General features: G+C 41.7%; 1 protein-coding gene across 2 annotated transcripts in view; it reads left to right on the plus strand.

The window, feature by feature from the left end:
• Window positions 1-23356, plus strand: part of LOC138739013 (FERM, ARHGEF and pleckstrin domain-containing protein 1-like) — a 302053-nt gene that overhangs the window by 204343 nt on the left and 74354 nt on the right. For both annotated transcript variants that reach the window (XM_069890341.1, XM_069890340.1), the window contains exons 14-16: window positions 5969-6156; window positions 17417-17506; window positions 20995-21128. In XM_069890341.1, the coding sequence (XP_069746442.1) occupies window positions 5969-6156; window positions 17417-17506; window positions 20995-21128 (412 nt within the window). The remainder of the gene's footprint in view (window positions 1-5968; window positions 6157-17416; window positions 17507-20994; window positions 21129-23356) is intronic.

The raw sequence follows: 23356 nt of genomic DNA on the forward strand, positions 1-23356 counted from the left end.
GCCCCACATGTGTGGGTGAGGGCTGGAATCTGGGGGCAGCTGCTGGGAAGAGGGGGAGAATGAAATAGGTTCAGTGTAAATGGGTAGATGATGATCAGGGACCACAGTCCTGTTGTACTGGACATCTCTGTGACTCTGTATCACAAGATCACAAGATAAAGAAACAGAAGTAGGCCATTTGGCCCATTGAGTCTGAAACGCTCCAACTGATTCCCAGTTGGCCTCTGGGGCAGGTAGGGGAAGAGAAGGAGAGGGGAGTGGAAGAGACAGGGAGAGGAGCACAGACTGACAGGTAAGAGGTGGTAGGTGGGTCTCACACCTTTTTATTCATGCAGCTGCCTGTCTTTTTTTGTATCTGACAAAGGACTCAGGCCTATGGATTCTGTGTGACCTGCTGAGTTTCTCCAGCCCATTTGTGGGTTGCATATGGACCCCAGCACCTGTTGACTTTTGATGTTTAACTCTTAACTTGCCTCCTGTCCTGGATTGGGATCTGGAATCAACCTGCATCTGCTCCATGCTCTCTGTGCAATACAGTCCACTCCTGATTGTGTTTTTGAATTAGCCAGATCAGTCTTCGGCTGCTTTACTGAACAGGCAGGCATCCTCCTTAACCTCCAGAGTATTTTCCACCTGCAGTCTTCTCCTTTGTCAGACATGCCCTCCACACAAAGAAGCCGAGGGTAGGCCACCTGTTGTCTGTCTGAGGGTGATCCAGTGCATTTGGGCTGTGAAGAGCTGCTTGTTTTTCTGCTGAAACTCCACTTCACTTTGTGGTATTAGGATGTGTCAGGATGCCTGGTAATGGATATCCTCTCTCGCCATATGCACAGTCTTGTGCTGCCACAGTTGTGACACTCACATACCCCCCCCCCTTCAAGACTTAGACACTCTCTCTCTTTCTCACTCTCTCATGTGATCCGCACACACAGTGAAACAGAAAGGTCTGCAGATACTGTGATGAGAAGCGTGTAGATAAAAGGAAGTGAAAGCTAACCAGCTTGGACCCTCCAGGAATCTGGAAAAACAGGCAAGTGCCGAATAAAAAGCTCGGGGGAGCAACGAGGACCTACCCTCTGTCCTCTCCCTATCACCACAGTTTTGTTTTCTCATACCCTTCCACCTGCACCCACCAACGACCTCATAGCCTGTGCTCTTCCTGATGTCCCTTCTTCCATCTGCTCTTCTCCTCCTCCCACCCCCCCCCACCTTCTTATTAAGTCACCACCTTCTTATTTAGCCGCCAGCCTATTTTTGTTCATGCCTTACCCGAGTCGTTGGTTACTCTTTTACTTCTGTCGGATGCTGAGTTTCTCCAACTCATCTGCGTGCCCACACCCTCACTCTTGCTAGAGAGCAGACCCTGGACTGCCTTGCACCTTTTGACTCCACAGACGCTGCTCGGCCAGTTCTTCCAGTGCGTGTGTGTTTTTTTTTATTCTATTGATCAATCCAGCTTTTAGCCTATTTATGCTCAAGAGTCTATAAAATGTGCAGCCAGTTTTGGATTGCCTGAACTGCCCAGTGTTTCCTTCTTTTGCTTCAGATTGCCAGCATCTGCAGTTGTTTATTTTCAGTAAACGAGCAGTTCAGATGTTCTCCTGTGTTGCCAGGGAATCTGTTGACTTGACCTCAGCTCTCATCTAATCAGTATCTGTCAACTTGGCTTTCTCTGCCATTGATGGAAAATGTTTTTTAAAAATTTTAAATTTAAAGAAACAGCATGGTAACAGGCCCTTCCAGCCCATAAGTCTGCGCTGCCCAATTACACCCCTGTGACCAATTAACCTACCAATCCCAAACCTCTTTGGAACATGGGAGGAAACCAGAGCACCTGCAGAAAATCCACGCAGGTCATGGGGGAAACTCCTTACAGACAGCGGCAGATCCAAACCCAGATCACTGGTGCTGTAATAACATTGTGTTAACCACTATATTAACCGTGCTGACAGAAGATCAAGAGCTTACCCAAGTGTGGCCTTTGTACCACACACGTTTCTTCCTTTTCTTGGTACAGCTAACTGTGTTAACTGTACCAAGGGAACAGACTTGTCTTCCTGGACCCACCCACCTGGACTAATTCTATCTCACGGTCAGGGCTGGGTTCTCAGAGGACAACCAGCAGCTGAAGAACGTTAACTCCAATATTGAAATAAATCTGGAAAACTAATCTCGGGTCTGTGGAATAACAGATTGGGGCAAAGCCCATTTATTCACTGTTGACCTTTGTTGAGGGTGGGGGGGAAGGATGTCAGCTGCTTCTGCTTGGTCTGACTGGCCTATGACTCCAGACTCCACCCATGTGGATGTGGTGAACTTAACACCTCCTGCAGTGCTGCTTCACTGGTGGGTGAAAGTAGAACTGGGGGACATAGCCACAGATTTGGCCAAATAGGTTTAGGATGGAGACTTGAATGGTCTACTTCTCCCAGAGAGTAGTTAAATTTGGGAATGCTCTGCTCAAGCAATCAGTAGAGGCTGCCTCATTAAGGCACGTATAGAGAAAATAGATTTTTTAAAGATTTAGGGAAACGAAGGGTAATGGGGAAAAGGCATGTAGATGGAGCCGAGACCATGACCACATCAGCCAAGATCTCATTGAATTGTAGGGCAGACTCGATGGGCCAAAGAGTGACTCCTGTTCCTACCTGTGATCTTGTTTCAATTCATAACTGAATGGCAAACAGTCTCAACGACGCCGGGCTTTGTCAAGGCAAATGTTGAATCAGCTAAATCAACATGGAGTTTTAGGCTGAAGACAAATTCAAGTTTATTGTCATCTTCACCGAGGTTGTTTTATAAGCAGTGCAGTGTACAAACGTTACTACACCCCCAGTGACTCTAGTTTGAATCCGCGGCTGTCTGTCAGGAGTTTTTACATTCTCCCTGTGATTTGCGTGGCTTTCCTCTGGGTTCTCCGGTTTCCTCCTCCAAAAACATGCATGGATTGTCATTTAATTGATGTATTTGTGTGGCACAGGCTTGTGGGCTGCAAGGGCCTGTTACCATGCTGTATCTCCAAATTTAAAGCAAGACACAGTAGAAGAGGGCAGAGCCACAGAGAGAGATCAGCTGGTGTGGTGCAAACACAGTGTCCCCAGGTTTTCAGTCACATGAACAAATGCTGTTGGCCTACACTTTTACAGCAGAATATCAATTTTCAAGAAAATGATGCAAACATTAAACTAGCCGTTCTATTTTGTCTGTTACCTTCTAGCGGGAATCCCTGCTTTCCCAGGTCAGTAATCATCTGCACCAAAAACCAAATCTGAAATCTTGACAGTCAAAAAAGATGTATTTTCTGAAATGTTTACGTTGTAATTCTGGCACATATTTTCTGCAATTTGTAGTCAATCGGGACATTATCTTGTGTTATTAGATTTAATGGAGATAAGTGTTTTATAAACATGATCCCATTCACTTGAATGGAGATTATAAGTCTCAAGGCAAGAACAAAGTCACTTCTCGGAATTATGTACAATGCAATCATGCTTTTAATTCTTTGGAGGAATGTGAAGAACAAAAGGCTGCAGAGGAGATTCTCCACGATGTTACTAGACTAGTGTTTCAGGTATGAGGTGAGACTGCAGAGGTTGGGGATGTTGTCCTTGGAACAGACAAGGTGGAATGGGGAGGGGGTACCTTGGGGCATAGATAGGATAGAGAGTTCAGAACCTTGCCCAGAGGAGAGGTGTCTCAAACCAATGGCCATAGGTTTACAGCGAGGAGTGAGAGGTTGAAAGGAGATCTGAGGAAGAATATTTCACTCAGGGTGAGGGTGATTGAAATCAGAAAATCATTGCCTTGGAGGAAGTTGGAAGCAGAACGTTTCCCAACATCAAGGCACAGCAGGCTCCAGACCAAGTGCCGGTAAATGGGATGAAAGCAAGAAGAAGTTAGAGGGACTGAGTGAGTCAGACAGAGCAAAATGACCCTTTATCGAGGGTCCCAATCTGAGAGTGACTGACCATCTCTCTCCATAGATGCTGCCTGACCTGCTAAGTCCCTCTAACTTCTCCTTGTTTTCCCATTTATCCCCTGTAATGTTTAACATTTCCCTCAAGCTTCCAGCATTTGCTGTTGCATTTTTTTTTCGCAGTTGATGATCAGCATGGGCACGGTGGGCTGAAGGGCCTGACTCTATGCTGGGTGATCCTATAAAAATTTAAACAGGAAATTGATCTAATTAGTAAGGGTACCAAGGGTTATGGGAAATTGGAATGAGGAGTGAGCATAGTTCAGCTTAGTGTAGAGTTACAGAACAGACTCGATGGGCCTAGTGGCCTGCTTCTGTTCCTTTATCTTGTGATCCTGTGAAGAAATGGGAACAGCAGTAAGCCACTCAGTCCCCTGAACCTGCTCTGCCATTCCACAAGATGATGGCAGTTCTGACCTTGACCCCGCTTACCCACAATCATTGAGATCCCACAAGACCAACACTTGTCCCAGCCTGAACTATGTCCAGAGATTTCCCTCTTCATGGTTGCTGAGAGTGAACAACTCCAAAGACTCACAACCCTCTGGGACAAGCAATTCCTGACTGATCCCTATCTTAAGCGGGCAACCCTTTCCTCTGAAACTAAGCCCCTTGATTCTAGAAGCACCCCTTCAGCATCCACCCAGTCAAATTCCTTCCCAGTTCACCCATGGGGTACAGGCCCCATTCACTCAGAATTCCCCTCATAAGACAGCCCCTTCACCCCAAACCTTTTCTGAACTGATTCCATTCTACACATGTCCCTTTTTAAATGAGACAAGGGCGTGAGTGTTTAACATGAAAGTTAAATATATTTTTGATCATTGCCTAGTTTTAAGGGTTTTTGTTTCAGGAAGACAGCAAAGCATTGAAAATCTTGTAGGCTTTGTCTGATCACCTTGAAGAAAGATCCTGACCCCAAGTATTAATTAATTATTTCCCTCCATGGTTGCTTCCTGACGCGCTGAGTTCCATCAGATCCTCAACGCTCCAGTGTCCATGGTTTTTCGTGCAGTGGAGAGGTGGGGCTTTGTCATAAACCAAGTGTTTCCTGGTTTGCGGTGGGCAGGGCTTGGTCAAGCCAACCTGTGTGCTTGAATTAGCTCCCTGCCAGGCTCATGGACCTGGTAATCTCGCCCCAGAGCTTTGGATATTGGGTCAAGAGATGGCGAGGATTGGCCCTTGGGTGCCAAGAATGTGGCAGCTCCGTTTGTGCCAAGGGCCTTGAAAGAATGGCGTGACTTAAGAAGATTTATGTCACAGGCCCTTAAGCCCATGGTGTTGTGCTGACCTATATAAACCTACTCCACAACAATGTAACCTTCCCCTACCTCACACCCTTAATCCTCTATTTTCTAATCATCCATGTGCCTTTCCAAAAGACTCATGAATTTCCCTAATGTAACAGCCTCCACTGTCAACCCTGGGAATGCAGTCCATGCATCCATAATCTGTGTAAAAAGACTATCTCTAACATCTCCCCTAAACTTTCCCCTACTTACCTTAAACAGATGTCCTCTGCTATCTGCCACTGTCATCCCAGGAAAAAAAAGTGGTGGCTGTCCACCCTACCATAAATTTGTACTCCTCAATTAGTCACTTCTCATCCTCCAAAAGGAAAAGCCATAGCTCTGCCAACTTTCCTTCATATGACATGTTCCCCAATCCTGACAACATCCTGGTAAATCACGTCTGTACCCTTTCTCAGGCTTCTACTGCCTTCCTGTAATGAGTTGACCAGAATTGAATGTAATACTCCAAGTGTGGTCTAACCAGAGCTGCAACATTACCTCATGGCATTAACTCAAACCCTTGACTAATGAGTGCAAAACACTATTCCTATCAACTTACGCGGCAACCTTGAGGGATCTATGGACCTGGACCCCAAGACACCTCTGCTTCTCCACCCTGTTAAGAATTCTGCCATTAACTCTGCATTCAAGTTTGACCTCCACATTTCATCACTTCACACTTATCCTTTTCATTTTGCAGCCTCCTTGACGTGCAGCCCTCACGTGTCAGAACTCTCGCTGACCTCGCAGGCTGGGCCTGGTGTCCTGAACCTCTCCCTGTCCCCCAGCCTCAGCCCAGATGGCAGAACCCACTCCCCGTTGGCAACACCCTTGATGCCCGACACCACCTGTGTCAAGATGGACGACGAAGAGGAGATGCGGAGGAAGGTAGGACGTTGCTTTTCTTTACATCCAATACCCGTCAGGCCTGAGCAAAAGGCAGTTCAGTCACATGCCACTGGGAATTGATTCATTGCAAATCTCACTTGACAAGAGATAGGAATTTATTGTCATGTACACGGGTGCAATGTACAAACGCAATGACATTCTTGCTTTCTGTAGCTTTACAGGTATTTTAAATACACCCACAAACAATAAATATCAATTAAATTACAGAATGATAAAAAAAATATATAAAATGATGGACAAATATTCACAGTTGCAGTTAGTGGCAAAAAATGTGATGTCACAAATAGATGCAGACAGATCTTTGGAAGTCCGTGTAGCTTATAATTAGGGGTAGGGTGTTATGGGGATATTCAAGAGCCTCTTGGCTATTTGGGGGAAAAATACTATTCTTCGATCTAATTGTGCTAGACTTCTGCTCAAAGGTAGCATTGAGGAAAAGGTTATGACTAAGGTCTTGGGGGTCCTTTATAATCTTGGCTGCAATCTTTTTTTTTTATTTTTTATTTTTCACACCATAAATCACATTAACCATGATACACACTCTTTCCTTTTCACACATATACAGTGCCATTTTCTCCCCCCCCCCCCCTCCCTCCTCCCATCCCAGCCTCCCTACCTCCCCCCTCCCGTCCATTTAAGGTATAAAATCTAGGATACATTAAACCAGTCAGACAATGTTGTCATTCAATAAAAATACACCAGAAATTCCACTGAGTCCATTCTTTTCATTTCCTTTTCCTTCCGTTAACTTAGGTAGTGATTGTCCCCGGTAGGTTTTCGCTATTATGTTTAATGTAAGGCTCCCATATTTGTTCGAATATTTCAATATTATTTCTTAAACTATATGTTATTTTTTCTAATGGAATACATTTATTCATTTCTATATACCATTGTTGTATTTTCAAATTATCTTCCAATTTCCAGGTTGACATAATACATTTTTTTGCTACGGCTAGAGCTATCTTAACAAATCTTTTTTGTGCATCCTCCAAATAAATTCCAAATTCTTTGTTTTTTATGTTACTTAGAAGGAAGATCTCTGGATTCTTTGGTATATTGTTTTCTGTTATTTTATTTAATATCTGATTTAGATCTTCCCAAAATTTTTCTACTTTCTCACATGTCCAGATTGCATGAATTGTTGTTCCCATTTCTTTTTTACATCGAAAACATCTATCAGATAGTGTTGGGTCCCATCTATTTAACTTTTGAGGTGTAACGTATAGCCTGTGTATCCAGTTATATTGTATCATACATAACCTCGTATTTATTGTATTTCTCATCGTTCCAGAGCATAACTTCTCCCATGTTTCCTTTTTTATCTTTATATTTAAATCTTGTTCCCATTTTTGTTTAGTTTTACCATTTGTTTCCTCATTCTCCTTTTCTTGCAGTTTAATATACATATTTGTTATAAATTTTTTGATTGTCATTGTATCTGTAATCACATATTCAAAGTTACTTCCCTCTGGCAAACTCAAACTGCTTCCTAATTTATCTTTCAAGTAGGATCTCAATTGGTAATATGTCAGCACTGTATCTTGAGTTATATTGTATTTATCTTTCATTTGTTCAAAGGATAAGAATCTATTTCCTGAAAAACAATTTTCTATTCTTTTAATCCCTTTTTTCTCCCATTCTCTAAAGGAAAGGTTATCTATTGTAAAAGGGAGTAACTTGTTTTGCGTCAATATTAGTTTTGGTAATTGATAATTTGTTTTATTTCTTTCTACATGAATCTTCTTCCAAATATTGAGGAGATGATGTAATACTGGAGAACTTCTATGTTGTACCAATTTTTCATCCCATTTATATAATATGTGTTCAGGTATCTTTTCCCCTATTTTATCTAATTCTAATCTAGTCCAATCTGGCTTTTCCCTTGTTTGATAAAAATCTGATAGGTATCTTAATTGTGCGGCTCTATAATAATTTTTAAAGTTTGGCAGTTGTAAGCCTCCTTGTTTATACCATTCTGTTAATTTATCTAGTGCTATCCTCGGTTTCCCCCCTTTCCATAAAAATTTCCTTATTATTTTCTTTAACTCCTTGAAGAATTTCTCTGTCAGTTGTATTGGCAATGCCTGAAATAGGTATAATATCCTTGGAAAAATGTTCATTTTAATACAGTTTATCCTTCCTATTAGTGTTAGTGGTAAATCTTTCCAATGCTCTAAATCGTCCTGTAATTTTTTCATTAGTGGATGACAATTGAGTTCATATAGTTGGCTGAGATTTTTCTTTATTTGTACACCTAGGTATCTTATTGCTTGCATTTGCCATCTAAATGGTGATTCCTTCTTAAATTTTGAGAAATCCGCATTATTCATAGGCATTGCTTCACTTTTATTTACGTTGATCTTGTAACCCGACACTTCTCCATATTCCTTCAATTTCTTATATAATTCTTTTATTGATAGTTCTGGTTCTGTTAAGTATACTATAACATCATCTGCAAATAAACTGATTTTATATTCCTTGTCTTTTAGTTTTATCCCTTTTACATTATTTTCTGTTCTTATCAATTCTTCTAGTGGTTCTATAGCTAGCGCAAACAATAAAGGTGATAGTGGGCATCCCTGCCGTGTTGACCTGCTTAAGTTAAATTGCTTTGATACATGTCCATTTTCGCTAATGGTCCCTTATATAATGCTTTAATCCAATTAATATACTTCTCCGGTAAACTGAATTTTTGCAATACTTTGAACAAATAATTCCATTCTACTCTGTCAAAGGCCTTCTCTGCATCTAAAGCAACTGCTACTGTTGGTGCTTTATTCCCTTCTACTGCATGAATTAAGTTAATAAATTTACAAATATTGTCTGTTGTGCGTCTTTTTTTGATAAATCCAGTTTGGTCTAGATTTACCATTTTCGGTACATACTCTGCTAATCTGTTTGCTAATAGTTTAGCTATTATCTTATAATCTGTGTTAAGTAAAGATATTGGTCTATATGACGCTGGTGTGAGTGGATCTTTCCCTTGCTTTATTATTACTGTAATTATTGCTGTTTTACATGACTCTGGTAAGCTTTGTGTTTTTTCAATCTGGTTGATTACTTCCAGAAGGGGAGGAATTAATAAATCTTTAAATGTTTTATAGAATTCTATTGGGAATCCATCCTCTCCTGGTGTTTTATTGTTCGGTAGTTTTTTTTATTATCTCCTGTAATTCTTCTATTTCAAATGGTTTTGTTAATTTATTTTGTTCCTCTGTTTGTAGTTTTGGTAGTTCAATTTTAGTTAGAAATTCATCTATTTTCCCTTCTTTCCCTTCGTTTTCAGTTCGGTATAATTGTTCATAGAATTCTCTAAAGTTTTCCTGAATTTCTTTTGGATTATATGTAATTTGTTTGTCTTTTTTCCTTGACGCCAATAGTATTTTCTTAGCTTGTTCTGTCTTAAGCTGCCATGCTAGGATTTTTTGCGTTTTTTCCCCTAGTTCATAATATTTCTGTTTTGTCTTCATTATATTCTTCTCCACCTTATATGTTTGTAGTGTTTCATATTTTATTTTTTTATCCGCCAATTCTCTTCTTTTAGTTGTATCTTCCTTCATTGCTAATTCTTTTTCTATATTTACTATTTCCCTTTCCAAATGCTCTGTTTCCTGATTATAGTCCTTCTTCATCTTGGTTACATAACTTATTATTTGCCCTCTAAAGAATGCTTTCATTGCATCCCATAGTATAAACATACCTTTCACTGATTTCGTATTTATTTCAAAATACATTTTAATTTGTTTTTCAATAAATTCTCTAAAATCCTGCCTTTTAAGTAACATGGGGTTTAATCTCCATCTATACACTCTTGGAGGGATGTCCTCTAACTTTACTGTCAATATTAAGGGTGAATGGTCCGATAGTATTCTAGCTTTATATTCTGATTTTTTACTCTATCTTGCATATGAGCTGATAACAAAAATAGGTCTATTCTTGAGTATGTTTTATGTCTAGCCGAGTAATATGAATATTCCTTTTCCTTTGGGTGTTGTTTCCTCCATATATCCAAAAGTTGCATTTCTTCCATCGATTTAATTATAAATTTGGTTACTTTGTTCTTTCTGTTAATTTTTTTCCCAGTTTTGTCCATATTTGAATCCAAATTCAGGTTGAAATCCCCTCCTATTAATATGTTCCCCTGCGTATCTGCTATCTTCAAAAAGATATCTTGCATAAACTTTTGATCTTCTTCGTTAGGTGAATATACATTGAGTAGATTCCAAAACTCAGAATATATCTGACATTTTATCATTACATATCACCCTGCTGGATCTATTATTTCCTCTTCTATTTTAAATGGCACATTTTTACTAATTAATATAGCTACTCCTCTTGCTTTTGAATTATACGATGCTGCTGTTACGTGTCCTACCCAATCTCTCTTTAATTTCTTGTTCTCCAATTCAGTTAAATGTGTTTCATGCACAAATGCTATATCAATTTTTTTTTTTTCAGTAAATTTAGCAGTTTCTTCCTTTTAATTTGGTTATGTATTCCATTAATATTTAAAGACATATAGTTTAACGTAGCCATTTTATACTTTGTTTATCTTCCCTTTCCGTTTCTCCATCATGACCTTTCCTTCTTATCCATTTCTGTTTTCTTGTTTTGAACCCTTTATAAGACAACATTCCTAAAACATCAAACATTTTCCTTATTCTCCTATTTAAAACTTCTTTAGTCCCAATCCCCCCTTCCCCTCCTGAGTTGTCCTTTATCCCTTGTCGGACAACCACATCTCCCCTCTCCATTTGGATTTGCGAATTCACTCGCAAGCGTCAGCTGATTTTGCAGTGACCGTAACTCCTCCCCCCCCAGCCCCCCCCCAGAAAAGATTTCACTTTTCATATGTAACAAAGGTCACTCTTTTAATTCCCTCCTTATTCCCTCTATTCCATTTCCTTCCCTTATTAATTCTTGTCTATACTATCTATATTTTCCTCTAAATACGGATACATTCATGTATGCACATTATACATATACACACATATACCTCTTTACCCACATACATATAAATCGTGGTCATTTTTACTCTTATTACATGTCTTCATCTCTCTGTTTGTTTTGTAGTTCTGTAAATTTCCTTGCTTCCTCTGGATCCGAGAATAGTTTTTTTCCATAAGATCGTTTTCGATGTATTGAAGTCCTTCCTCTTCTTCAGGAGTTCAAAACTTATGTGTCTTTTTAGTTCGCAGTCTTTTGTACTCTCGTTACACGTCTTCATCTCTCAGTCTATTTTGTAATTGTTCTGCAAATATTCGTGCTTCCTCTGGATCTGAGAATAGTCTGTTTTGCTGTCCTGGAATAAATATTTTCAATACCGCTGGATGCTTTAGTATAAATTTATACCCTTTCTTCCATAAAATCGCCTTTGCTGTATTGAACTCCTTTCTCTTCTTCAGGAGTTCAAAACTTATATTTGGATAAATGAAGATTTTTTGCCCTTTGTACTCCAGTGGCTTGTTGCCCTCTCTTACTTTTTCCATTGTTTTCTCCAGTACCTTTTCTCTTGTAGTATATCTTAGGAATTTTACTAAAATAGATCTTGGCTTTTGTTGTGGTTGTGGTTTAAAGGCCAATGCTCTATGTGCCCTTTCTATTTCCATTTCTTGCTGTAGTTCTGGACATCCTAGGATCCTAGGGATCCAATCTTTTATAAACTCTCTCATATTCTTGCCTTCTTCATCTTCCTTAAGGCCCACTATCTTTATGTTATTTCTTCTGTTATAATTTTCCATTATATCTATTTTCTGAGCTAACAGTTCTTGTGTCTCCTTAACTTTTTTATTAGATTCCTCTAATTTCTTTTTTAAGTCCTCTACCTCCATTTCTACTGCTGCTTCCCGCTCTTCCATCTTGTCCATTTTCTTTCCCATTTCTGTTAAGGTCATATCTATTTTATTCATTTTTTCTTCTGTGTTGTTTATTCTTCTTCTTAAATCATTAAATTCCTGCATTTGCCATTCTTTAAATGACTCCATGTATTCTTTAATAAGAGAAAGTATATCCTTTGTCTTGCCTTTCCCTTCTTCTTCTATTTCACTGTACTCTTCCTCTTCCTCTTCTTCTTCCTCTGGGTTGGCCATCTGTTGTTTCTTTGTTGTCCTTTTCTTCTCTTCTTTCTTGTTTTCGTTGTCTTCTATATTCTCCTCTTGCTGCAGCTGTTCTGCAGCTGTCATTGCCGACTGTGGAGATCGACTCCCCAGCTGGTCACCCCTCCCGTCGGTGTGTTTTTTTGCATTCGCATCGCACATGCGCGACTCCTCGCGCATGCACGGTTGCGCACTTTTACTTGGCACAGCGAGCCATTTTTGTAGTCCACTTTCTACCGACCTGAGGGAGCGGGTTTCTCTCTCCACCGCGGGCCTCTTCGAACAGGTAAGGCCTTCTCCTTCTTCTTCCATTGTCTTCTCTTCCTCTCTTCTTACCGTTGGTTTCGATTTTTCTTTTTTCGTCGCCATCTTCTTTCCACCTTTATACTCACTTTACTTTAATTTTTATTTTTGTGCCTTTGTGTTTTCCTTTGTTTTTTCCGACTTTTCTGGAGAGGGCTGGAGTTCACCGTCCGGCCACTACTCCATCACGTGACTCCCCCTTTGGCTGCAATCTTGAGGCAGCGTCTCACATAGATGGCTGCAGTGGATGGGAGGTTGGAGCCTGTGATGGACATGGCTGTGTTTACTACGTTCGGAAGCCTTTTACATTCCTGGGCACTCAAGTTACCAAAGCAGGCAATGATCCGGCCAGTCAGTCTACTTTCCACTGGAGAGGTTTGGGACAGGACAGTGCTGATGAGGTTTTAAGTGTTGTGAGAGTGCTTTGGACAGAGGTGAAGGTGAAAAATTCCACAGAATTCATTTTGTCCTCAGGGAAGAGATAGCTCCAAAGAAAGCGCACAACAATCCATGGATCCCACATGGATTAGATTCCCAGTTTCCTGCCCAAGCTTCAATTCCAAGACCACTGGTGCCCAGCACTTGTATTCCATATGACAGTCGTGGCATAACCTGCTACAAAACCAAATCCAAGTAATATGAAACTCCCCGATGAGCTCAATGCCTTCAATGCACGATTTGGCCACTAGAACAAGGAAGAACCACTGCATACCCCCATGTCCCCTAATGCTTCTCTGCTGTCAGTATCCAAAGATGACAAGTGGGCCGCCTTTAGGAGAATGAATCCAAAGAAAGCATCCAGTCCAGACAGAGTACCCAGCCAAGTACTGAAAACCTGTGTCGACCTAAATGCATAACCTGTTACAAACCCAGCAAAGTAGCAGACAGAAACTCAACACCTTCTATGCCTGAATTTCTGACAATAACAGCAAAGACCCACCCTTCCGCACTCTCACATCCCCTGATGATCCCATCCTTCCGTATCTGAGGATGACGTGCGTGCTGCTTTCAGGAATATGAATCCAAGGAAAACATCCGGTCCAGATGAAGTACCTGGCCGAGTAGTAAAGATTTGTGCTGACCAACTTACCAATGTATTCACAAATATCTTCTATATCTCACTCCAGCAGGGCGTGGTACCCACCTGTTTCAAACAGGCATTAATTACTCTGGTGCCCAAGAAGAGTGCAGTAACCTGCCTTAATGACTATCGACCAGTAGCACTTACATCAACAGTGATGAAGTGTTTTGAAAGGCTGGTGTTGAAGCAGTGATACGGATCCATTTCAGTTCGCCTATCTTAGAAACAGGTGGATGCCATCTTACTGGCTTAACACAAAGCCCTGGAACACCTGGGCAGCAAAGATGCAAACATCTGGATGCTCTTTATTGACCACAGTTCGGCATTTAACCCCATCATCTCCTCAAAACTGATCTGCAAACTCCAAGACCTGGCAGTTAACACCCCACTGGGTAATTGGATCATGGATTTCCTCACTTCCAGACCACAATTAGTGAAGATTGGTAATAACTTCTCCAAAATCTCCATCAGTACTGGAGCACAACAGGGCTGTGTTCTTAGTCCCCTGGTCGACTCACTTTACACCTACAACTGTGTAGCTCGGTATGGCAATAACACTAATTTGCTGATGACTCCATAGCAGTGGGTTGTATAAAGGAAGGAGATGAGTCAACATACAGGATGGAAATTGAAAACTTGGCTGAATGGTGCAACAACAATCTTGCACTCAATGTCACCAAAACTAAGAAGCTGACTGTTGACTTCAGGAAAGGAAAACCAGAGGTTTACAATCCAGTGATCATTGGGGGATCAGTGGTGGAGAGGGTGAGCAAATTTAGGTTCTTGGGAGACCCTATTATCAGAAGATCTTTTCTGGACTCAGCACACCAATGGCATCATGAAGAAAGCACATCAGCGCCTCTACTTCCTCAGGTGTTTGCGGAGGTTTGTTAGGACTCCAGAAACTCTGGCAAATTTATACAGAGGTGCGATGGAAAGTGTGTTGACCGGCTGCGTCGCAGTCTGGTATGGAAACACCAATACCTCTGAGTGTAAATCCCTCCAAAAGTTAATGGGCACAGCCCAGGACATCACAGGCAAAACCCTCCCCACCATTGAGTACATCTACAGGGTACACTGCTGATGGAGAGCAACAGCAAAAATCAGAGACCCACACCATCCAACACACACTCTGTTCACATTGCTGATATCAGGAAAGAGGAGTAGGTGCCACAAGTCTCAAGACCACCAGGTGCAGGAACAGCGACTCCCCCTCCACCATCAGACCTCTCAACGACAAACTTAATCAGTGACTCATTTAAGGACTCTTACTTGTGCACTTTATTGATTTTCTTTTGTTCTCTCTGTATTGCACAGTCAGTTTGTTTACATTCATTATCTGTTTACAGTTCTTTTATCTGTTTACATGTTTTACACTGTGTACAGTTTATTTTTTGCACCACCAATTAGTGGTCGTTCTGAATCTCAGCATTTTATGTGACATCATGATTGTACTCTGTCCAAAAACCTGAAATCTGGCCAACATATTGACAGATTCTTCAAAATCTCACTCCGGCAGGGCACGGTACCCACCCGTTTCAAACAGGCTCCAGTCGTGCTGGTGCCAAAAAACAGTGTATTAACATGCCTAAATGATTTCTGACCAGTGCCACTCACATCCATAGTGATGGTGTTTTGAGAGGCTGGTGTCAAAGGATATTTGCTCCTGTCTGAGCAGCGACGTGAATCCATTCCAATTTGTCTACCACAGCAACAGGTCTATGGCAGATGCCATCTCACTGACACTTCACAAACTCCTGGAACACCTGGAGAGCAAAGATGGATGGATCAGGATAATGTTTATTGAAGGCATTCAACTCCATCATCTCAAAACTGATCAGCAAACTCCAAGACCTGTGCCTCAAATGCCCTACTGTGTAATTGGATTTTGGATTTCCTCACATCCAGACCAAAATCTTATGGACTAGTAAGAAAATCAATCTCAAACAGCACCAAGACTGTGTACTTAGCCCTCCTGCTCCACTTGCTTTACTGTGTCGCTCAGTATGACAGCAACACCATTTACAAATTCGCGAATGATACCACAGTAGTGGGCTGTAAAAAAAAATAAAGGATGATAAGTCAGCGTACAACATTCAAGATTTTTTTCATTGTCATGTAATATATCAGAAAACATAATATAACACAAAATTTCCTTTAAATTAAAAAAAAAATGTAGCAGGCCATTTCAGTCCACGAACCTGAGGTGCTCAATATACATCCAATTAACTTACAACCCGGTACGTTTCGAATGGTGGGAGAAAACTGGAGCCCCTGTGGAAAACCCACACAGACACGGGGAGAAGGTGCAAACTGCTTACAGAGAGCAAGGGATCTGAACCCATTTGCTGGCACTGTCAAAGGTGTTGTGCTAACCGCTGCACCAACCTTGCCACTCCAAGTATGCCATGGATTCACCTCCAGTGCTCCCACCACCTCTGGAGATGCACAGACCCCTGTTCTATCCTTTGGCAACCCAAGCTCCAGATTCAAACCAACTACGACCCAAAAACCTTCCTAGGCCCTTCAGAACCCCTTTCTGCCCTCTTGAATCCTGGTTCCAATACCTGGTTCCCATGAGCCAGTCTCCAGCAGCCAGTAATCTGTGTTGGACCTTTGACTGCAATTTGGCCACAGCTCGCAGCCTATTGGCATGAGGATGGTTGCTTCCTACTCTCTCCAGGACTACACCTGCAGCAGCACTTCTGTTATATCAGCTCTGGCAGCACCGCCATTGGTTTTCAGGAGGGAAATTGAAAACTTGGCTGAATGGCTTACTAACAACAGCCTTGTACTCCTTCTCACCAAAACCAAGGAGCTCACTGTAGACTTTAGGAAGGGAAAACCAGTTGTGTATGATCCATTGATCATTAGGGAATCAGAGGTGCAGAGAGTAAGAAAATTTAAATTCCTGGGTGTCACTATCTTGAAGGATCTTTCCTGGACCCAACATACTAATGTCACCCTGAAGAAAGCACGCCAGTGCCTCGACTTCCTTAGGAGTTTACAACAGTTCAGTGTGACATCAGAAACCTTGGCAAGCTTCTATAGATGTGTTGTGGAAAGTGAGCTGATCGGCTGCATCACAGCCTGTTACGGGGGCACCATAGCTGAGTGGAAAGCCCTGGAAATGGTAGTGGACACAGCCCAGGACATCACAAGCAAAAATTTCCATGCCATTGAGAAAATCTACGGAACGCTGCCTTTAGAGAGCCACAGCAATCATCAAGGATCTACACCACTCAGGACATGCTCTGTTCTCACTGCTGCTATCAGCAAAGAGGTCTAGGTGCCACAAAACCTGCACTACCAGGTCAGGAACAACTGCTGCCCCTCCACCATCAGATTCACCAACAACAAACTCAATCAGGGACTCATTAAAGGACTCTGACTTTGCACAATATTTATTATGAATATTTGTTTTTTTTCTGCATTGAACAGTCATAGTCAGTTTGTTTATATATTGCTTTCTTTTGCATACAAACTTTTTAATTTTCTTGAGTAAAGTTTATAGTTTATGATAAATAGAAATTCAGGCTGGGTTTCAGGAAAAAGGGATCTCAGGGTTGTATGTGTTGTCATGTATGTACTCTGACAATAAATCTGAACTTTGAATTTGACGATGACCTGGTAATATTTACCCCAGCGTTGGCCTGATTTCTTTGTGCCTGCAAGATTCTGGGTGAAATTGTACAAATAAACCAACAGAACAAAGTCCAATTACATCTATTAATGAAAGTTGTTGCTTTGAATTCCCCAGCGGTTCCCAGCTGACAAAGCTTACTTCATTGCCAAAGAAGTGTCCACCACGGAACGAACTTACCTAAAGGACCTTGAAGTCATCACAGTGGTAAGCACAATGGAATGGTCAGTACCTCACACTCAACATTCACACGAGTTGGCTTCCCTTGAGCTGGTTGTGTATGGCTACAGACTTTATCGTGTCTGTACGTTTGAGTCTGCATGTCTGTGATTATGGATCTATTACTATGCTTTTGTGTCTGCATGACCATGACACCCTATCTGTGACTGTGTCTGTGTGTCTTTCTGAGTGAGTGTGTGTGTGTGTGTGTGAGTGAGTGTATCTGAGTAACTGTGTATGAGTGTTTGTGAGTGTGTGTGTCATTGAGTGTATGTGAGTGAGTTCACTTGTGTGAGTGAGTGTGTGGGTATGTTTGTGTGTGTGTGAGCATCAGCGTGAGTGTGTGACCGTGTGCATGTGTGTCAGCATGAGCGTGAGTGCGTGCATGTTTGTGTGTATGTCTCAGCATGAGCATGGATGGGGGTGTGTGTGTGTGGGAGAGAGCATGAGTGTGTGTTTGTGTATGTGTGTGCGTACACCAAGCTTTCACTACCACTAACCCTACACCAGCTGCCCATTTACTCTCCCACTTTCTCCCCACCTGTCCCCACTGCCCCACACATGAGAGGCTATTGACAGTGGCAAGTTAACTCATTGTTGGGCCATAGAAGGACACTTAAATCATCAGGAGGAAGGGCAGAGGTCACAAGGAATAACATACAAACTTGGGATGGCACTGCATTAACCCCACTTCATTCATAAAGCAAGGACTGGCTCTATGACTGACAGCATGGTGTGTACTCTTGGCTGTATTGAAATGCTTCACACCCACATTATACTGGGTATTTTTTTTCCAGTGATTATGAGAAATAACATTACTACAATATGACAGTATGTCAGCTACATACTATAATTTCAAATTGTGACATGGTCATCACAATCCAGAACATGCTTCTGCCCCTGTGTCGCCCCACCGGTGGCAGAAATCCCCCATCGTGCCCTAGGACACCGCATGCTCCTTCTCTAGAGACACACGGGCACAGATGGCATTAGCCCAGGCCAAACTGTCGACTTACCCACTGCCTAGACCCATGAATGGCCAACTTGGCCAGGCCCAATTATCCTGGGGTTAGAGGGCTCCGATCTGATGTTGCAAGAACGTTTGGAGCGATATCCAATGAGAGAGAAAAATGACACCAAACCACAGGTAACCCAAGGTTTGGTGAAGAAGCATCCGAAATGAGGAGAAAGGGGGGGGTGGGGGGGGGAGATTTCAGGGATTGTGCCCCAGGCAGCTGAGGAACTGGCAGCCAATGGGAAGGCAATCAAATAAGCAAAGGTCTAAAACCAGAGGGGCTTTTGAGATTTAAATTAATTATAATTTTTTAAACAAGACAACACAGAAGAAGCCCTTTCTGGCCCATAAGATCCATGCCACCCAATTACACCCAAGTAATCTACCAAGACTGTATATTTTGGAGGGTGGGAGGGAATTGGAGTACCCATGGAAAACCCACACAGGTTGCAGGGAGAACGTACAAACTCTTTACGGACAGTGCCAGATTCGAACCCAGATCACTGGCACTGTAGTAGTGTTGCCGGTCAAATTTCTGGGATTTGTGGGGTGGGAGGAGGAAGGGAGAGCTGATGAGGTGGTGCAGGGACTCGAAAGCAAGGAATAAAATTCTAAGGGCAAAGTGTTGCTTCACCAGGAGCTAAAGAAACATTGGTGAATGGGATCTATGGGAGGGAAGACACAAACTGGAGAATTTAGGGTGAACGATGGAGGATGTGAGGTCAGGCAGGATCAGACTGGGAGAGACAAGACAGCCATAGGCTTATGCCATTGACATTATTGTGAACTGGTCTCTTGTTTTTGATTAAAGCCCACTCTTTACGACAGCAATTCAATCCTGCATAAATGAAGACTTTTGATCCAAGAACATCTGAAAAATAAAGTGCAGCAAAACCTTAGACAAAGGCAGACCTCGTGCAGAGTTCAGAATGATTGCTATTATCTTTGTAGGAACATTCACAGTGCAATTTGAAGGGCTGTTTTAAATATTAGAACAAAATGTTGTGCAATTTAATTCAACTCATTTAGTCGGCTGTTCATGAGAATTATATTTCCTTCTCTTGAAGTTAATGATTAGTCAGGTTCCAAATGAGCACAATACAGGAAATTAAATGAAGCAGAATGATTTGATTTGACCCGTTGTTTGTTACACGTGGTCTTCACAGATCCTGCAAATAAATGTCATCCTGTCATGGGGTGACAGGAATCTACATCACAGCTGCTCTCATGTCCTAATTTAGTGCCAAATTTTGAATTTAAAAAAAAAATTTCTGCTTAATTTGATCCAAATAGATAGGATTCTAGCAAGATAGAAGTTGTAAATAAATTGCAGAATTTAATTGTAAAGCAGTAGAGTGCTTGAGAAGCGCTCAGCCGATCGCGAAGCATTCATTGGAAGTAAAAGGGTGGCCAAAATTTTGGGCCTGAGCCCTTCATCGGGAATTAGGAAATTCAGACAGACATTTGAATAAAAAAGTAGGGGAGAGGATGGAGAAGAATAGGCTCACAGGTACAAGGTAATAGGTGGAGGGGAGAGTAGTAAAGAACAAAGCTGAGAAAGTGGTGGGGGTGGGGGAGAGGGCAGCAGAGAGGAAGGGGTAGCTCTCTGAGAGAAGGAAGGGAAGGGAAGGGGAGTTGGAGGAAAAGAGACCGAAGGATGAGGTGAAGAGACAGACCAGGGGAAGGGCGTAAACAGAAAATGGAGAAGTCGATATCGATTTCAGAAAGGAATCAGGATGAAAATTATTTTGGATCGAAGGGATCTGTGGCAGGGATTATCGCGTCCACATTCTCTTTATTCTCAGCGTCAACTTGATCGGATGGTGAAGAAGGCGTACGATGTGCTGGCCTTCATTGTCGGGAGGTTAGGCTCAAGAACCGTGAAGTTCTAGACCATACCGGGAATATTCGGTTCAATTCTCACTGGCATGTTACAGGAAGGATGTAGCTGTTTTAGAGAGGGTGCAGAGGATATATACCAGGAGGCTGCATGGATTGGAGAACATATGATACGAGTAAAGTTCATAGAACTAGGGTTTTTTTCTCTTTGGTCAAAGGATGAGAGGTGACTTAATAGAAGGGTATAAGATTATGAAGGGCATAGATAAAGTTGGACAGCCAGCACCTTTTTCCCAGGGGTGACAATAGCAAAATCCAGAGGGCATCTGCTTAAGGTGAGTGTAGGAAAGTTCAGGGTCAGAGGTGTTTTTTTACAGAGTGGTGGTACCTAGAATGCATTGCTGGTGGTGGAGGTGGGTAGCTACATTCAAAACTGTAAGAAAAATAAAGAATTTTGGATGTGAGGGAAGGAAGGGTTCGATTGTTTTGGAATAGGTTCCCTAGGTCGGCACAACATAGTGGTCTGAAGGGCTTACACTGTGCTGTAATGTTCTTTAAGTGGTGATTATAACCAGAGATGTTATTCCACGGTTGGACCTTGACTTCTTTCTCTCTCTGGTAGTCTTTCCAGGGTGTTGTGACCAGGGATGATATCATGTCGGAGCAGCTGAAGACCCTGCTCTTCTCGAATTTTGAACCCCTCTACAAGTTTCACTCCAGCTTTCTGCGAGAAGTCGAGCAAAGACTTGCTCTGTGGTAAGGCATGAGGCGGAGGAGGGTCCCTTTGTATGTTTGCTGGCAACTTCCCAAACCTTTCCTTCCATTATAAAGCACTTCTTGCCCTTCCCCCCCCCCCCACCCCCCAACCTGCGACAATCATGGGGTCATTAACAGAGATTTCACTTCTGGGATTTACTACCTTTGTATAATTTTCATTGGGTGACTCATGTCCTACAGAAACAAAGGGACAACTAACCATAGAACTGTACAGCACAGAAGAAGGCCCCTCAACCCATCTAGTCCATTTATTTCACAGCTCTCCTCACCTTTCCCATCCATGTACTTATCCAAATTTTTCTGCAAAGTTGAAATCGAGCCTGCATCAACCACATCACCTGGCAGCTCAGTCCACACTCTCATCACTCTCGGAATTAAGAAATTATCCCTAATTAAACAATTCACCTTTCACCCTTAACCATGCCCTCTTGTTCTTGTCTCACTCAACTAAGCTAATGTTTAATCCAATTACTACCTCCTCCTGAACACTGAGTGAGTGAACCTTCCTGACCAAACTCCCATGTGGGACATTTTGAAAGACCCACAGAGACAACGTCCACTACATTTCCCTCATCAACTTTCCTGCTAGCCTCCTCCAAAAGCTCTATAAGATTTTTTTTAGACATGGAGTACCATGCACAAAACCATGTTGACTGTCCCTAATCAGTCCCTGTCTATCTGCTTACTTGTATATTAGTCTCTCAGAATACCTTCCAATAACTTACCCATTATTAATGACAGGCTCACTGGCCTATAATTTCCCAGATTATTCTCAGGAGCCTTTTTAATCAATGGAACAACATTTGATATCCTCCACTCCTCCGGCAGCTCATCTATGTCTATGAATATTTTAAATATCTCTGCCAGTGCCCCTGCACAATTCCTACACTATCCTCCCTCAAGATCTGAATGAATATCTTGTCAGGCCCTGGGGATTTATCCACCCTTATTTGCCTCAAGGCAGCAAGCATCTCCTCTTCTTTAATCTGTAGAGTTTTGCCTTACTTCTATATTCTTAGTGTCTGTCTTCCATCTAATACAAATGCCAAAAATCTATTTAAGATCCCAAACATCTCTTTTGGCTCTATGTATGGATCTTCAAGAGGACCAATTTTTTTTGAATATTTTATTTAAAAAAAAATTTCCATGCATGTAATTAATAATCATTATACAATAAGTGTTCAAGCTAAAAATTCACTCACTACATGATGGTTACATCCCTGCCCTTCCCTCCCTCTCCCAATCCCTCAACCCCCCCCCCACCCTAAAGAATAATGTATACATATAAAAATCATATATAGTATAAGGAAAAGAAAAAGATAGAAATATTATAATATCTTGAACTACCCCGGGTATCGCCCATGACACATTGGAATTCAACAGGTTTCATGTACATTTTTATTATTAGGAAGAAGGTTAACACAGGACTTAGGGGAGGCTGAAAGAACATTTCTACATTTTTGTAACCAAAATGTATGTTTACTGGCTCCAAATTTGCAAAAAATATAGGTTTTTTTTCACAAATTACATATAATTTTCTCAAAAGGGATGCAACTTTGAATTTCTGCATTCCATCTTCCCATATCTATATACAAATCTGACTTCCAAGTCACTGCAATACATTTGTCTGCCAGAGCAATCTCATGCCTTCTTTCACCATCTTGATTTCATCCTTAGGCATTTTCAAGAATGATTTATGCTACTCAGCTACCTTGTTTGTTCCATGCTGCCAATACCTGCCATACTCCTCCATCTTCTAATCAGAACCTCAATATCGCTTGACATCCTAGGTTCCCTACACCTGCTAGTCTTGCCTTTAATTCTGAGAGGAACATACAAACTATGTACTCACCTTTGAACTGATTGAGCACATCCTTGCCAGAAAACAAACACTTATAAATCCCTTCCAAAACCATCAAAAATGGCCTTTCTCCTACTTAGAATCTCATTCCTAGCCCTCTCCTTTTCCATATTTATCTTGAAATGAATGGCATTATGATTGCTAGATCCAAAATGTTCCCTTACATACAATTCTGTCATCTGTCCTGTCTTGTTCTCTAATAGGAGATAGAGTATTACACACCCTCTAGTTTGGACCTCAATATATTGACTAAGGAAACTCTCCTTAGTACTGTATATTTGACAGATTCTAACCCATCCAACCCTTTTACAATATGGGAATTCCAGTCAATTTGTGGAAAGTTAAA

This window comes from Narcine bancroftii, chromosome 7 (assembly GCF_036971445.1).
Source record: "Narcine bancroftii isolate sNarBan1 chromosome 7, sNarBan1.hap1, whole genome shotgun sequence".
Taxonomy (NCBI): Eukaryota; Metazoa; Chordata; class Chondrichthyes; order Torpediniformes; family Narcinidae; genus Narcine; species Narcine bancroftii.